Source organism: Anas platyrhynchos, chromosome 21, assembly GCF_047663525.1.
Source record: "Anas platyrhynchos isolate ZD024472 breed Pekin duck chromosome 21, IASCAAS_PekinDuck_T2T, whole genome shotgun sequence".
NCBI classification, from domain to species: Eukaryota; Metazoa; Chordata; class Aves; order Anseriformes; family Anatidae; genus Anas; species Anas platyrhynchos.
Window position 1 is genome coordinate 17,331,369 of NC_092607.1, and position 16,649 is coordinate 17,348,017.

General features: G+C 62.2%; 3 protein-coding genes across 4 annotated transcripts; 2 read left to right on the forward strand and 1 right to left on the reverse strand.

Annotated features, from left to right (window-relative positions):
- Positions 1-6,379: 6,379 nt before the first annotated feature.
- On the reverse strand, positions 6,380-9,198 carry LOC101803870 (signal-regulatory protein beta-1). Of its 2 annotated transcripts, none has more exons than XM_072026683.1 (5): positions 9,078-9,198; positions 8,009-8,365; positions 7,678-7,873; positions 7,231-7,270; positions 6,380-6,954 (listed from the first exon to the last, which is right to left on the reverse strand). In XM_072026683.1, exons 1-5 carry the CDS (start codon positions 9,154-9,156, stop codon positions 6,832-6,834), a joined length of 795 nt encoding a protein of 264 aa, XP_071882784.1. In that variant the 5' UTR covers positions 9,157-9,198; the 3' UTR covers positions 6,380-6,831. The 2 variants fall into 2 exon arrangements, with proteins under 2 accessions (XP_071882784.1, XP_027329070.1); XM_027473269.3 differs by having other exon boundaries at positions 6,380-6,957; positions 7,231-7,273.
- Positions 9,199-9,329: 131 nt separating this feature from the next.
- LOC113845767 (signal-regulatory protein beta-1-like) lies at positions 9,330-11,941 on the forward strand. Its single transcript, XM_027473262.3, has 6 exons — positions 9,330-9,470; positions 9,678-9,816; positions 10,185-10,535; positions 10,695-11,009; positions 11,116-11,445; positions 11,520-11,941. The coding sequence occupies exons 1-6, from the start codon at positions 9,330-9,332 to the stop codon at positions 11,621-11,623; spliced, it is 1,380 nt and encodes a 459-aa protein (XP_027329063.1). The 3' UTR covers positions 11,624-11,941.
- A 2,016-nt stretch (positions 11,942-13,957) lies between these two features.
- LOC119713019 (tyrosine-protein phosphatase non-receptor type substrate 1-like) lies at positions 13,958-16,607 on the forward strand. The gene is given in 6 exon segments (XM_072026682.1): positions 13,958-14,229; positions 14,597-14,847; positions 14,849-14,948; positions 15,119-15,433; positions 15,540-15,878; positions 16,186-16,607. Coding segments are annotated over 6 exon segments (1,176 nt in total). The 5' UTR covers positions 13,958-14,162; the 3' UTR covers positions 16,290-16,607.
- Positions 16,608-16,649: the final 42 nt, after the last annotated feature.

Here is a 16,649-nt window from a genome sequence, read left to right on the forward strand (position 1 = left end):
CCCCCACGGGATGCTGAGCAGCACCCAGTGGGTGCCGGAGCCGGGTAATTCCACCGAGCGTCCTTAACGCAGCCCAGGCACGGTTCCTACGGGGAATTCCTGCCAGGCTGTGTCACGGCAGGAAAGGTGGTTTTATATCCTGTGCCTGGCCTGGCAGCTTGCCCCCCCCCGGCCGGACCTGCAGGCGATAGGGCCGGGAGCTGGACAGAGGGACGCAGGGTTTCGGGGTGGAAATGCTGACACGGTGGGAAAAACACTCGCTGCCTGGCCGGCTGCCGGGAGCCCTCGGTCATTGCGGGCAGGATCCTGCCCCTTGCTCCGGAGGAAGTTTTGCTCGCTGGCTGGGGGTGCTGCGATCCCACAGAGCCCTGCCTGCATCCCATAAAGCCAGGGCAGCTCGCAGGGAGGGCACAGGGGGGCCCCAATCCTGCACCCCTCGGCTGCAAGGCTCAGGGGGGTATGGAAAGATGTTGGGGGTGTCTGCATCCAGGGATGGTCTTGAGACCCCCTGGGGATGCCAAAAGGTCAGACTGTGAGGCCGAAGGCTCCTGGGTGCTGTGGGTGGGTGGATGGGGTGCAGACGGGGTGCCCATGGGGATATTGGGGGTCCCTGAGCCCACTGCCACTTGGAGAGATGCTGGAGAAGACCTTGGTCCCCCCTTGGTGGCACAATATCCGCCACAGGGTGAGGATGCGGCCGAGGGAGGAGCAATATTATCTTGATTTTCTTCTGCCTTTTTTGTTTCTGTATCCTCTCAAAGTTCTTTGTTGATTGCAAATTGTTATCGTGAGAGCGCATCCGAGGCTGCAGCGGCAGATAACGCTCAGCGCGCTCCCAGGCACGGCTGCTGTAACTCCTTGCTGGCTGGGCTGCCTGGCAAAATCCCTCAGAGGAAAAAAAAAACTGCGAACGCTGGGGGATTGATCACCTTGGGCTATCTCAGCCCATCGCTTCCTGCTCGGCAGAGCCCTCACTGGAGGTGCCGGGACTGCTGCAGGACTCGGAGCTGGGCTTGGTGGTGGATTTGTGCTGGTGGAGGTTTAGGGGGCAGCTCCGGCCACGATGGGGAGCTGGTGAGGGGCTGGAGACCCGCTGTGCCCCCCCCCCCTGGCACCACCAGCACTGCCATCAGCCCTGGCACCGCTGTCCCTGCGCTCACCGTCCCCGCGGTCGATGTCCCCACAGTGGCCTTGCAGCTCGGGGCTGTTTGCTTTGGCCCTAGAGACACCAGGCACGTCCCTGCTGCTGCCGGGAGCATGAGGAAAATGCTGCTGCAAGGCTTTGGTTTGTTTGGTCTTTTTTTTTTGTTGTTTTTCTTTCCCCAGAGCCAAAGGGCAACCAAAAGCGCACCAGGATCAATTCCAGCTCTGCGATGTGTTCCACTCTCCTGGTGGCTGCGGTGGTCCTGGGGGTCCGAGGCAGGAGCTGCACAGCACAGCACCACCGTCCTGCCCAGAGCTCAGCACCGAGGCGCACGGCACGGCTGGAGAGAGGCACCAGGGGGTGTCTTTTGGTGTCGATGCAGGATCCGGGCCTTGCATGCCCTGCTCAGCACCTTGGGGTCCTCTCCCCTCTGTGGGGACAAGAGGGACATCACCAGGGCACTGAGCTCAGTCCCGGGGAGCGAAATCCACTTGTGTGCAGCACGACGAAGCGCTCCGGTGCTCATCGCAGCGCAGCCCTTCAGCAGCCGCTCCTGACCGCGAGCGTTAATGACATCCACCCAATTAGCCGCTGCGAGCCCCGGGTAGCCCGAAGGATTAGCAAATGAAATCATCATCGAGAGGCGTAAGCGGTTAACACCGTTAATTAGTCAGCGAGTGAATCCCTCACCCAAACACTGAACCCATCCCAGCAGCCGGGGAGGCCGGAGCGGGGCCGTTCCCGGGGTGCTGCCACCCATGGGGGCACGGTGATGGTGGTGGTGGATTTTGGGCGATGCTGTGCTGACCCCAGGGCCGGGAGTCCCCCATCCACGCTCCCGTGGCTCCTGGAAACGGGCGATGTTTATGGGGAATTCGCCTTGCTCGGGGAGCCGTTATTTTTACACGTCGCCATGGTTACGGATACCATGATAAAATTAAGCCCGAGCCTCGCCGAAGAAACGGATCTGTCAGGAGCAATTATTTTACAGGGCGCCTTGCTTTCCCAGCCCCAGCAGGGCCACGCTCCCCACCCAGGGCCCTTCGGGGCCGCATCCTGCCCACGATGCTCTTCCTGCATCCCTGGGTCCAGGCGCCACCGAGCTCATCCACCGGCACCGTGCTGGGAGCTGCCGGCGCCAGCACGGCCCCTGGGGGCTGGCAGCACCCCCGGGCACATCCACAGCCAAGAGCATCCTGGCCAGGGTGGCCGCTGCCGCTGAGAAAACGCTTTCAGCCTGTGCCTTGGCTGCCTCCCGCAGCTCTCCTGCCTCTCTAAATATTTTTTTTTCTTCCCCTTGCACTTCTCCTGAGAGGGGCACTTGTGTTGGGCTCGGGGCGCTGCCAGCACCGCAGCCGTGGCCAAGCGCGGCCGAGCTTTAAGGTCGCTCTGTGCCAGGAGGAGCTGGGTTCTGGAGTCCCCCCCTCACCCTGCCCTCGCTGTGGGTGACCCAAAAACATCTCCCCAGTCCGAGCAGCAGCCCTGGGCTCTTTTCCCTGCGTAAATCCTGCTCACGGTGCTGCAGCCCCACCGGAGCATCCCCGGGAGGCTGAGCTGAGCCGAGCCCCTGTGCGCGGCTCCTTTGGGGCACGATGCATGTGGGGGTGCTGGGGGGGGGACAAGGACCACAGCATTGTGCCACCTTCAGCTGATCTGACACGAGGGGCACCACTGGAGCTGGCGGGACACCCCCTGCCCACCCTGACACCCCCGTGGGCGCCAGCCCCATGCAGGGGCTGCGCTCCCCGTGCCGGCTCTGGCTGGCAGCGGTCCCTGAGCAGCGGCCCGTCAGATGCCGAGAGCACAAAGCGAGTTTTCCCTCGGCACTGGATGTTCCTGTTCGTCCCACGGCCCTGGAAATCCCTCCGTAATCCTTGCCAACTTCGTGGCCTCACCGACATCCTACGGCGAAGCAGCAGCGGGCTAAACGAGCGCTGGGTGTGAAGGATTTCCTTCCATCGCTGGATTTAAATGGGTTTGACAGCTTTCGTTTTCACTCTCTGTCCCCTCGTGCCCGTGGCAGGAAAGACGGAGAACGGCCAGAAGGGCAGAACCCAGCCCACCCCGTGCTGTCCCCAGGGGTGTCACAAAAACTGCGAGCAGGTAGGGCAGGGAGGTTCCCAGCAGCGATAGCTGCGATGGCACAGCCTCCTATCAGACACCGGAGAATCCACAGGGATGAGCAGCATCCACGGGACGCTTCTGCTCAGCTCGCAGCCCTGGGGTCCCTCTGATGTCCCCATGGATGAGGCTGAGCTTAGGGGCTGGAAAAATATCTGGTGTGCTGGAGAGAGCCGAGCCCCCCCCTGTCTCAGGAAATTGGGGGGAAGGATGGAGCTGGCACCGAGGCTGCGGCACGGAAGCGGTTCCTATGACAACCCCAAATCCCAGCCCTGTTTATCCCCTTTAATAAAAATCCACAATAACCATGAAACTGGGGAATAAGATTCAATAAGTAAGACGCGAAATAAATCAGGAACAGCACAAAGCGTGTCACCGCTTTCCTCCTGCTCCAGCCCTCGCTTTCCAATTAAAATGCTGCCCTGATAAATGGCGAGCTGGCGGGGTTTCGAGTTGCTCTGCCCCCTGAGACGGCAGGAACGGAGCCCGGCGGGTGCGTGGGGACAGGCAGCGGCGTCACACGAAGGCACGCCTGGGCAGCCTGCGCTCGGCATCGTCGGCGCTGAGCCCCGGGCTGGATCCCAGCCCTGCTCCCAGCGTCGCTCCCACCTGCCTCTTCTTGCCAGCCTGGCCCCAAAAAGGAGCCAAGGCTTGAATGCGTCCTGGTGGGCAGCCAGCTCCTGCTCCCCAGCAAGTTTTGGCACCCCAAAACATCCCGTGGACTTCGATGTGTGCAGGGTGCTGGCCATGCAGCATCACCGCGCTTCTCCCGGCAGCAGCATGGCCCCGGAGAGGCAGCAGGCACAAACGAGACCCGCGTGGTTTTTCCTGGAGCCCTTTGAAATGTCCCTGAGATCTTGGTGCCCTTTCCTTTTCCCTCAGGGTACCCCAGGCATTCCTCCAGCTCCTGGTGCTGCTCCCCGTCGGTGTCCTGGCACAGCAATGCCAGAGCACCGCAGGGTCCCCGTGGCACCGCAGGGTCCCCAGAACAGCACTGGGACCCCAAAACACCTCTGGGACCCCATGGCAGGGCACCCTGTGGCTTTGGGTGCTGGACCATCCTCGTCCATCAGCTCTCCCCCAGCCCACTCGCTGTCTTTGCACGCTTGCTGCCCGAGGCCCGTGCTCCCTGCTGGTTTCGGCACAGGCGCGGAGCAGATGCTGGGGCAGCCCCTGAGCACCCCTTGGCCCTTCTCTGACTGCTGCTTTCTGCTTCTCCTCCGAGCGGGGGGCTCTGCAGACCCCTCCCCATGACTCAGCCTCTCCTCAGCCCCTCTGCTGGGCTTTACCTCCCCGCAGACAGCCCCGCGCTGCGCTCCCGTGCTCCCCAACCTCAGCTGAAGCGCACACACGTGGTGGGGCCATGACCAGGCCTCCCGTCCCCCCCCGTACCCTCACCCCAACACAGCACAACCCCAAGCTGGGTCTGGGGGAGCTGCTCCCCCCCTGCACCCAGCCAGCGTTTCTGCTCTGCCTCCTCTCATCCCCCCCCTCCGGCACCGCCTGCACCCTCCGAGCTGCGTCAGCCCCCGGCAGCTCTCGGGGCCGGCTCCAGCACCTGCGTTTCTCACCCCAGCGCCCAGCGTGTGACCCAGCAGGACGTGACACCCGGCGGCACCACGAACCAAACGGAGGAAGGATGAGCAACAAGTCCCTCGTGTCCCCCTCCCCGTGTCACCACCGACAGCGCCGGACCCCCGCTGCCGCCCCCCGAGGCGCTGCCCAGCGCGGTCCTACCTTGGTGCCACGCTCGGGTGCTTGTTTGTGCTTTCACTGCCGGCACACCCCAGGCTGCTGGCTTAAAGGATTTTCCTATAATAACCACCAAATCCCTCTCCTGGGCTGTAAGCCGCAGACCTGGGCCTTTCCTAGGTGCACGGCTCTCCGCGGCGCCGTGCTCCTCGCCGCCTCACATATGCTCGAGTCAAACTGGATTTCCCCCCCTCCCGGCCCAGCCCAGTGCTTCAAAAGCCCTGTGTGCCCTCAGATTTCATTTCCCCTTGTCTGCGAGGTCTCTCCCCGGTTTCAGTCTCACCCACACGTTTTACATACTCCTGCTCGCGATCGTTTTCGGGACTCTCAGCACCGTCCCTGCGCAGAGGCTGCGGGTTCTCCCCGAGCAGGGGACCAGGCAGCTCTCCCAGCCCTGGCTCCCCACTCACCCGGTGCCACGGCCCCGAGTCCCCCGGGGGCTTGGGCAGAGGGGGCTGTGCTGGTGGCAGCCCCCTGCCTGGTAAAATCCCCCCAAACCGTGCCCTGGGCGCTCGGTGCTGGGTGCTGAGTGCCTCCAGCAGTGCTCCTGAAAGAAACGTCCTCAAACTGTCCCCCAAAGCATGTCCCCTGGTGCACGGGATGTTGCTTCAGCCATGCAAATTCATTTCACAAGTGGCTTCTCTCCCCCCACCACAACTTGCCCCTTGACAGGAGCTCTGTGCCGATAAGGCTCCCCCGTGCACCCAGGCTCGCAGACACGTTGCGCTGTCCTCTTTCGGTTCTCCTTTTTTTTTTTTAATTTCACAGAGAACAACAGATAAAGGGAGTTGGAAGCTGGCAACTGCGAACAGATCTCAGGGCCGGAGAGGCAGCAGCGATGATTTCTCTGCGGGAGGAGTGTGTTGAGCCCCTAACCCCAGTGTTTGAGGCGGGGTGCCTGCGCCTGGGGGATCCGTGCCAAGGCACACCCCCGGCTGCTGCAGCTGCGCCACGGAGCGCTCGCCACGCGGCTTCCTGCCTCGCTTCACCCCGTCCTCCTTCTCCTGGCGCGTGGTCAGAAGAAGGAGGTTAAAAATGGCTAAGAATAGGGAAGGAGTGGGTTGAGGAATCAGCATCACAAGCGCTGGGGTTGTGGGGTCGGGGTGTCCAGCCTGCCCCTCGCCCAGCAGCCGGGCACTTGGGGCGCAGGTTGGAGCAGAGCTGGGGTCCTGCTCTTCACCCCCAGCTTGCTCCGTTTTGTCCCAACCCTGCTGGGCTTGGGAGCTGCCCCCAGGGGGGCTCGGGGTGGTGGCAGCTCGGCACAAAGCTGACAGCAGTGAGTGGGCACAGGGCTGCGGGAGCCCCACATCTCCCCGGACCCCGCAGGCCAGGCGCATCGCTCTCACTCTCACACGGCAGGACTGGGCAGCACGGCTGCTAGCAGGCTTTAATGAGGACGGGCTCAGACACTACACAAATCATGAATCTGCCGAGCAGGGCAAGTTCCAGTGGCCTGTTCTGGCAGAGTTTGGTGTGCACGAAGTCCTCGCGGAGCCATCGGCACCACACGGCTCGCACGAGGCAGAGCTGCCCAGCACGGGGCCCTGATCCTGCACTCGAGGTGGCTGCTGGCCCTCGGGGTGGCTGCTGTGAGCCCGGACAGGGCAGCTCGGGCACCGAGCCTCCCCCTGCATGGCACAGCCACCGAGATGGGAATGAATTAGGAGAGCTTTGAGGTTCAGATGCCGATCTTGGGCCGGCTGTGCTGTGCAGACAGATACACTTCTTCTTTCTGGTGCCCTTCAGGGACCTCTCGGTTTCCTCCCCTGGCGCTGGCTCCTCAGCCCCCGGCGGGGCCGTGGCGGGGCCGTGCGTCACTTGGCAGCTGCCCTGATGCTGGCGTACTCGGAGCGGTCGGTGCCAGGGCTCTGGCTGCGCTGTGGCGCCTCGCGCAGGGGCTGCAGGTCGGCGTAGTGGATGTCCTTCTGCTCGCTGCTCTGCTGTGCAAACGGTTAAAGGCATCAGTAGGGAACCTTGGAAAAAGCACCCTCACAGCACCTTAATATTGGGTCAGCCATGCCACAGCCCCACAGATGCCCCTCACCACGAGGAGCAGCCCCCCTGCAGCAGCTGCTGCTCACCGAGCGCCTGCCCTGGCCCCGGGGCTGCTTCATCCCCAAGGCTCCCGGCCAAAGGCGCAGGTGCCCAGCAGCTCGCCCACGTCGGGGCATCGGGGCTGGGGGCCCTGCCCTGTACCCACAGCTCGCTCCTACCTGCTGGGGTGGCCTCGGGGTCTCTGCATCCCGGACATTGCTGCTGGGAGAAAGGAGGATGTTAGAGCCAGGGCCAGCCAGCCGCCCTCCCCACTGCGCCCACGGCACACAGCACGCACGGACAGTACAGAAGGGCACGATTTCTCGCCCGAATTTCAGCTCAACTCCCCAGCACACAGCTGCACCGTGCCCATACTGGACGTGTAGCAGAGGGCTGGCATGCTCCCAGTGCCTGGGCTGGCCTCAGGCCCTGCAGGGACTGGGGCACAAAACACCAGCCGGCCACGGACATGAGGGATGCAGTGCAGCGCAGCAAGGCACCACTGAATTAATAAAGATCTTTTCTGGGTCAAATCAGTGCTCTGGGGGGAGCAGAAAGCAGGAGGCAGAGGTGTGAGGCTGTTTGCTTGCCTTCAGCGTGCAGAGTAAGGAGGTGGGGGTACCAACCTGGGGGTCCCCGGGCTCCCTGCACAGGACAGGACGGGGATGGGTGAGCAGCCACCTGCGGGTGCCCCGGCTGCACCCTGGCTCTGCCCCTCACCCCGACACTTCTTGTGGTACACGCAGAAGATGAGGATGAAGATAAGGAGGAGGAAGAAGAGCACGGCAGTTGCAACCTCCACGCTGGGAAATGGAGAAGTCCCTGTGAAGACACAAGGCGGAGCGCGGAGAGGGTGGTGGGCGCGGGGCAGCGTGGGTCTGGCCGCAGGCAGGGCTGGGGCCAAGCTGGGGTGGTCACAGTGGGGTCGTGTTGGGCTGTACTGGGAGCCCCACTCACCGAGCACTGACACCACCGTGCCATCGCCACGCTGATGCAACTCATCATCGCTGGCGGTTATTTTGCGAAACTTCACACAGTAATAGGTGCCGGTGTCCTCGGGGCGGACGTCCCTGATGAGGATGGTGAAGTCTGTGTTGGACTCATTCACTGCCCTCGTCCCACGGAATGAGGAGTGTTCTTTTTGGTCATAAATGGTCTCACTGCCACTGCCCCAGCCCTTCAGCCACTTCACAGGGCCAAGGGGACCCCCTCCAGTCACGGTGCAGATCAGGGTCAACGTCTCCCCCACTCTCACCGACACCTCCTTCTGGGGCTGGTGCACCTTGAAGCCCTGACCCGCCTGGGCATCTGCACCTGGGGACAGTGACAGCACAGCAGGGGCTGAGCTCCCGAAGGAGGCGAGAGCTTGCTCTGATCCCCCTGCCCGGCACAGGCACAGCACCCACAGCTTGCTCAGCACTTTAGCCCAGAAATAGTGCAGGGTGTGGGGGAGAAAGCAGCACTAAACGGGAGCGGTGGAAGCCAACTTCAAAACGGGCAATGGGAGAGATCCCTTCCCACTCTGACACTGACGCGAGGCGCCAGAGGGAGACGGGGGAATTCCAGGCAGGAAAACCTCTCCAGTGCTGCGAAACTTGTGCAACAGGAGCCCGAATCCTGCCCCGGGGTCCCTCCTGCCCAAAGCCCCCGGCTGCCTTTCCACACGAGCTCCCCCCAGGGCAGCAAAGCGCAGCACCCAGCACCTCGCACACCCCTCACCGTCGGGCACATCCCCGGGGCCCAGCGCCACGTCCCGGTGCTGGGGGAAGTGGCCAAGGGGCTCCCGAGCAGGCGGCGGGCACGTCAGGAGACAACCGTGCCCCGGACAGCCCCACACCAGCCCGGAGGTGGTCGGAGGAGGAAAACCCCCGCACGGGGAAGGTTTCTGCAGCCGTGCACGTGGCAGCGGTTTGCGGTGGTGGCCAAGTCGCCCACCCCGGCCCCCCGATAGGCAGCAACCAGGCAGCGGGGCTGGGAAGCAGGACACCCATCCATGGCCCCTGCCGTGCCGCTGCCCCATACTCACCCGAGAGCCACGCCGGGACGAGGATGAGCTGCCCCAGCAGGAGCCGAGCCAGCAGCAGCGCGGTGCGGAGCGCAGCCATCGGCGCTGCCGAAAATCTGGGCTCCAACTGCAGAAGGAAAACGAGAAGCTGCACAGGAAATGGACACGGGCGCGTGCTGTTAACGCTTCTGCTGCCTGCCCCTCTGCCGGACGGACAGGGCAGGCAGTGGGAGGCTGAGCCGGGCAGGAGCACAGCGGGACTTAACCCCTAAAATGCGTCCCGGCTGGCAGCCCCCATGCGCTCACCCCGATGCCTGCGCAGAGCCATGGCACGGAGGGGCTGCGGTGGGCACGGGGTGCCCCTGGTTTCAGCAGGACAGCCCCGGCTGCAGGGAGGCTCCGAGGAAACACAGGGTGGGTGCGGATTCGGGCCCCTCGCTCCTGCTGCCCCGTGCCGGTGGTCGTGGCAGTGCCGCCCATCTGTGGGCTGCCATGGCTGGTGAGGAACAACCTCACGATGGCACAAACACCGAGGGAGTGGGAAGCTCTGGGCTTGCGCAGGGCAACGCAGAGGAGTACGGAGAGAGGCAAAACCCAAACCGTTTCCTTCCCCTTTGCCAGGAAGGGTTCCCAGGGCCCCACCAACTTGAGCCACACCGAGACACAGCTTGGAGGGGGACGAAGCCACTCGCCATGGCTCCGGTGACACAGGCGCTGCCTCTTGCCTGCCTGCTGCTGCTGCTGCTGGGCAGTGCCCCGGGTGAGTGCCCAGCCCTGCACAGCCCCGGCGCCTTTGCCAGGGCCTGCTCCCCCCTGCTGCTGGCAGAGCAACCCTTCCCTCTGCCCACAGGGATCTGCGGCTCTTCCCTGCCCTCTTCCAGCTTGCTTTTATCCCCTGCTCAGAGGTTTGCTTTATTTTTGCTTTACTCGAGCATCTCCAGGTCCCTGCTTTCTCCTTCCCGCACTGCAGCCCGGGGGCAGAGCCAGCACAGAGCCGTCTGCCCTGGGGGGCAAGGGACAGGGATGTCACTGCCCCCAGCTTTGTGCTGTGGGTCTGGGGAGGCCCCATGCTGTGCCCTGGCTCCAGGGCCCCTCAGCAGCCCCAAACCCTCCTCTCGCTGTCCCCAGGTGCGGATGCCCAGATGGGTTCTGGCTTTGAGCTGCACCAGCCCCAGAAGGAGGTGTTTGTGAGAGTGGGGGAGACGCTGACCCTGAGCTGCACCGTGACTGGAGGGGGTCCCCTTGGCCCCGTGAAGTGGCTGAAGGGCTGGGGCAGTGGCAGTGAGACCATTTATGACCAAAAATACCTCTCATCCCGGGGGACGAGGGCAGTGGTAGTGTCCAGCACAGACTTCACCATCCTCATCAGGGACGTCCGCCCCGAGGACACCGGCACCTATTACTGTGTGAAGTTTCGCAAAGTACCCACCGGTGATGAGTTGTATCGGCGAGGCGATGGCACGGTGGTGTTGGTGCAGGGTGAGTGGGGCTCCCAGTACAGCTCCCAGCAGCAGCCAGCCCTGCCGGGTCAGCCCCCTGGGCTCTGCTCTGGGGCAGGGGCTCAGGAGCCGGCCCAGGGAGAGGGTCCCGGGACCAGGGGGGCACAGCCCGGCTGATGGACCCGCGCTTCTCCCACAGCCAGACCCTCCAACCCCACTGTGTCCGGGCCCAGTTACCGCATGGAGCCTGGGAATGTGGCATCCTTCACCTGCAACTCCTGGGGGTTCTTCCCCAGTGACATCAGTGTGAAGTGGTTCAAGGACAAGACCCTGATTCAGCCTCAGCCAACCCACGTCACCCCTGGGCCATCGAACTTCACCTACAGGCTGTCCAGCACCTTGATGGTGACGCTGCAGAAGGACGACATCCGCTCAGAGCTCACCTGCCAGGTGCTGCACACCACGCTGACAGCCCCGCTGACGAGGAGTTACCATCTGAGCCAGATCCTGCGAGGTGAGGGCTCGGTGGGGACCGGTGCTCACGGCCCCGGGGCTGGGACAGGGCCCCTGCGGGCACGGGGCCGGGGGACGCGGTCTCCAGCCACTGCTTCTCTTCCCAGTTCCCCCCAAAGTGGTCATGGAGCCTCCAGGTCTCGTGGGGCTGAACGAGACGGTGAGCTTCACCTGCGACGTGCAGGGCTTCTACCCGGGAAACGTGACCGTCACCTGGCTGGAGAATGGGAAGGAGATGAACACGGGGAGCAGCCTCCGGCCAACAAAGACCCCCGAGGGCTTGTTCGAGCTGAGGAGCACGGTGTTGGTGCAAACCTTGCAGGAGAAGAATGGCTCCGTGTTCACCTGCCGGGTGCTGCACGAGGGCCAGGACCCCCTCAGCAGCAGCGCCACGCTGTGGGTCGCCGCCTCAGGCCAGCAGGGACGCAGCTCAGGAGGTACCGGCACCCGGGGGCTGTGGGGCTGGGGGCTGCGTTCCCCACACCCCACGCTCACTCCTCTGCTCCTGCAGGTGCCCATCTCCTGTCCAGCCCCGGCCTGTGGCTCTGCATGCTGCTTGACAAGGCGATCCTCGGCCTCGTGCTCTTCTTCCTCTTCAAGCGCTGGCAGGCCTGAAGAGAGGCCAGCGCGGCACAGCGAGGCCACCGAGACAGGAGAGACGCAGGAGAGCGTTGTCAGAGCTCCATCACCTCCGAGCCAAGCGTGCCAGGCTTGGGATGGTGGTGCTGCACGAGCAGACCTGCTGCTTCTTTCAGGGGTCCTGCACCACCTCCCCTGCTGCCTCCCCCCTCTGCCTGCTTGGTCCCCGGCAAGGCCCTGTCCTTTGGCAGCTCTCTGGACTGAGGGTCCCAGTCCCCCCCCACTGTCCCCATCCCCTCGTTGCGCTGCTCCACACGTGGTTATCACGATAAATACAAATCCTTGGAAAAAGCACGCTCGCGGCATCTTCATAATGTGTCGGCCATGCCCCCTGCAGCAGCTGCTGCTCGCCCAGCGCCTGCCCTGGCCCTGGGGCTGCTTCATCCCCGGGGCTCCCGGCCAAAGGCGCAGGTGCCCAGCAGCTCGCCCACGTCGGGGCATCGGGGCTGGGGGCCCTGCCCTGTACCCACAGCTCACTCCTACCTGCTGGGGCGGCCTCGGGGTCTCTGCAGCCCGGACATCACTGCTAGGGGCAAGGAGGTCCCTGGGCTCCATGCACAGCACGGGATGGGGATGGGTGAGCAGCTGCCTGCGGGTGCCCTGGCTGCACCCTGGCTCTGCCCCTCACCCCGACACTTCGTGTGGTACACGCAGAAGATGAGGATTGTTATAAATGAGGTCTCAATTCAATCTGAATTTTGTAATATTTATAAAACAAATATTTCTAAAATGTATAAAAGGTAAGTAAACAGCGCTGGGTGTGCAGGGAGTCTACGCTCCACCAACACGCACACACACACATCAAACATTCTAAATACATGCATACAGAACATTGCTTTACATAATAACCCGAGTATGCCTATACATACACACAATCAGGATAGGTAACAAACAATCCTTTAAGTTCCATAACTTAACAGTCTCCATTTTCCATTCTTCAGGCCTGATGTATCCCGTTCTTCCCAGATCAAAGAAAAGCAGATCCATCTCCTTCTGAAGGCCAATGAGGCCTGGGTCCAAAGGCACGTCCAGGTCAGCAGGGGGCAAAACAGCAAAAGCCTTCGATGGGTGTAGCAGCAGAGGGGCCCATGGCGTAGCAGTCAGATCAGTAAAGGAGCTCCAGCTCCCTCACTGTCTGGCAAGCCACACGTTTGTGATTGTGGCTCCACACGGCTCTTCAAGGCCTTAGAGACTGCTCGCCAGTTGCTGAGCAATCCCACTGCAACCTTGTCATTTTTAGTGGCAGAGTCCCACATCGTGACTTCAGTTTGGTCCCATATTTCAGGCTCATAAACTGTCCGACTGCTAAGAAGAATAAGCTGTAAGGTTACCAGGACAGTCTTTGTTCCTAAGGACGTACAATTCCCCATAATGCGCAGCTGCTGACCAGTGAGGGGCAGTTGTGTGCTGGGTCCGCTTCTCTCAGCTCGAGCTTCTCTCCAGCTCCAGTGCACCTATTCCCAGCGACTTTCTGTATGAGCTCTGAGCAGTTTGCTGAGTCTGGCCAAACCTATCTTCATGAGGCAATCAAAGTGCCTGTTCCCGTCCTGGTCTCCATTCTGCCAGCGTGTTCCTCTTCACTTCTTTTTCCTGCTTCTTTATTGATGTAACTTCATCGTGCTGCCTTTTTTATCTTGAGGGCAGGCTCCCCTCTTATACCCTTCTCTCCACAGCAGTTCTTTTCAAAACAACTTTTCATTGGTCAAACAACTTTGAATATAACAACAACAGCAAACACCCAGAAACATCCATGCCTTAACGGCTGGAGAACAAGAAACTGGAGACTGCATGGAGTCTCCTGAATCACCCTTCTTTGTTCCCTCTAAACTCTTTTATATTCCTGATGTCCTTGTCGTTAAGAGTTTAATGTTATCTCAATCATGGGGTTTTCTAACCCCCATGGCCACAACCCCAAATTTCCCCTTCTTTATTAATATCAACCATTTTCTCGACAGGAATTACCACTCCATATATAACAGGATGAATAAAGAGACAAGGAAGAAGAGCACAGCAGCTGCAACCTCCACGCAGGGAAATGGAGAAGTCCCTGTGAAGACACAAGGAGGAGCGCGGAGAGGGTGGTGGGCGCGGGGCAGCGTGGGTCTGGCCGCAGGCAGGGCTGGGGCCAAGCTGGGCTGGTCACAGTGGGGTCGTGCTGGGCTGTACTGGGAGCCCCACTCACCAGCACTGACACCACCGTGCCCTCGCCACGCCGATACAACTCTTCACTGGTGGCTGTTTTGCGAAACTTCACACAGCAATAGGTGACGGCATCCTCAGGGCAGACATCTCTGACGAGGATGGTGAAGTCTGTGTTGGACCCAATCTCAGTCTCACAATGGCACAAACACCGAGGGAGTGGGAAGCCTCTGGGCTTGCGCAGGACAATGCAGAGGAGCTCAGCCAGAGGCAAAACCCAAACCGCTTCCTTCCCCTTTAGCAGAAAGGGTTCCCAGGGCCCCACCAAGTTGAGGCACACTGAGACACAGCTTGGAGGGGGACGAAGCCACTCGCCATGGCTGCGGTGACACAGGCGCTGCCTCTTGCCTGCCTGCTGCTGCTGCTGCTGGGCAGTGCCCCGGGTGAGTGCCCAGCCCTGCACAGCCCCGGCGCCTTTGCCAGGGCCTGCTCCCCCCTGCTGCTGGCAGAGCAACCCTTCCCTCTGCCCACAGGGATCTGCGGCTCTTCCCTGCCCTCTTCCAGCTTGCTTTTATCCCCAGCTCAAAGCTTTGCTTTATTTTTGCTTTACTCGAGCATCTCCAGCCCCCTGCTTTCTCCATCCCGCACTGCAGCCCGGGGGCAGAGCCAGCACAGAGCTGTCTGCCCTGGGGGGCAAGGGACAGGGATGTCACTGCCACCACCTTTGTGCTGGGGGTTGGGGAGGCCCCATGCTGTGCCCTGGCTCTGGAGCCCCTCAGCAGCCCCAAACCCTCCTCTCGCTGTCCCCAGGTATTGATGCCCAGGCGGGTCAGGGCTTTCAGCTGCAACAGCCCCAGAAGGAGGTGTCAGTGATTGCGGGGGAGAAAGTGACCCTGAGCTGCACCGTGACTGCAGGGGGTCCCCTTGGCCCTGTGAAGTGGCTGAAGGGCTGGGGCAGTGGCAGTGAGACCATTTATGACCAAAAAGACCCCTCATCCTGGGGGAAGAGGGTAGTATATGAGTCCAACACAGACTTCACCATCCTCATCAGGGACGTCGAGGCCCAAAAAAGCCGGCACCTATTACTGTGTGAAGTTTCGCAAAATAGCAACTGGTGATGAGTTGTATCGGCGTGGCAATGGCACGGAGGTGGTGGTGCAGGGTGAGTGCGGCTCCCAGTACAGTTCCCAGCAGGAGCCAGCCCTGCCGGGTCAGCCCCCGTCCCATCCCCTGGGCTCTGCTCTGGGGCAGGGGCTCAGGAGCCGGCCCAGGGAGAGGGTCGAGGGGCCAGGGGGGCACAGCCCGGCTGATGGACCCGCGCTTCTCCCACAGCCAGACCCTCCAACCCCACTGTGTCCGGGCCCAGTGACCGCGTGGAGCCGGGGAAGATGGCATCCTTCACCTGCAAGTCTGGGGGGTTCTTCCCCAGTGATATCAGTGTGAAGTGGTTCAAGGACAGGACCCCGATTCAGTCTCAGATGCCCAGTGTTACCCCTGGGCCATCAAAATTCACCTACAACATGTCCAGCACCGTGACGGTGACGCTGCAGAAGGACGACATCCGCTCAGAGCTCACCTGCCAGGTGCGGCACACCACGCTGACGGCCCCGCTGATGAGGAGTTACCATCTGAGCCAGATCCTGCGAGGTGAGGGCTCGGTGGGGACCGGTGCTCATGGCCCTGGGGCTGGGACAGAGCCCCCGTGGGCACGGGGCCAGGTGACTCCAGTTCCATCCGCTGCTTCTCTTCCCAGTTCCCCCCAAAGTGGTCCTGGAGCCTCCGGGCCCCGTGGGGCTGAACGAGACGGTGAGCTTCACCTGCGACGTGCAGGGCTTCTACCCGGGAAGCGTGACCGTCACCTGGCTGGAGAATGGGAAGGAGATGAACACGGGGAGCACCCCCGGGCCTATTGAGACCCCCGAGGGCTTGTTCGAGCTGAGGAGCACGGTGTCAGTGCAAGCCGTGCCGGAGAAGAACGGCTCCGTGTTCACCTGCCGGGTGCTGCACGAGGGCCAGGAACTCCTGAGCAGGAATGCCACGCTGTGGGTCGCCGCCTCAGGCCAGAAGGAATCCAACTCCCCCTACACAAATGGTGAGTGAGAGCCTGTGCGATGGGTGCCCTGAGGGGAAGGCTGTGGGATGTCACCCCCCTGGGAGAGCTCAAAGGCCCACCAGAATACAGACCAAGGTCTTTGTGTCCTTGGGGGGTGCTGCTGGGAACCCAAATCCTGTCCCTGCTGCTTAGAGCGTCTCTGCCCCCACCCCAGCTGCAAGGCTGCAGGGTGCTGTGGTGCCGACCCAGCTCGGGAGGTACCGGCACCCGGGGGCTGTGGGGCTGGGGGCTGTGGGGCTGGGGGCTGCGTTCCCCACGCCACGCACTCACTCCTCTGTTCCTGCAGGTGCCCATCTCCTGTCCAGCCCCGGCCTGTGGCTCTGCATGCCGCTTGAGAAGGCGATCCTCGGCCTCGTGCTCTTCTTCCTCTTCAAGCGCTGGCAGGCCTGAAGAGAGGCCAGCGCGGCACAGCGAGGCCACCGAGACGGGAGAGACGCAGGAGAGCGTTGTCAGAGCTCCGTCACCTCCGAGCTGAGCGTGCCAGGCTCGGGATGGTGGTGCTGCACGAGCAGACCCACTGCTTCTTTCAGGGGTCCTGCACCACCACCCCTGCTGCCTCCCCCCTCTGCCTGCTTGGTCCCCAGCAAGGCCCTGTCCTTTGGCAGCTCTCTGGACTGAGGGTCCCAGTCCCCCCCCACTGTCCCCATCCCCTCGTTGCGCTGCTCCACACGTGGTTATCACCATAAATACAAATCCTTGGAAAAAGCACGCTCACGGCATCTTCATAATGTGTCGGCCATGCCACAGCCC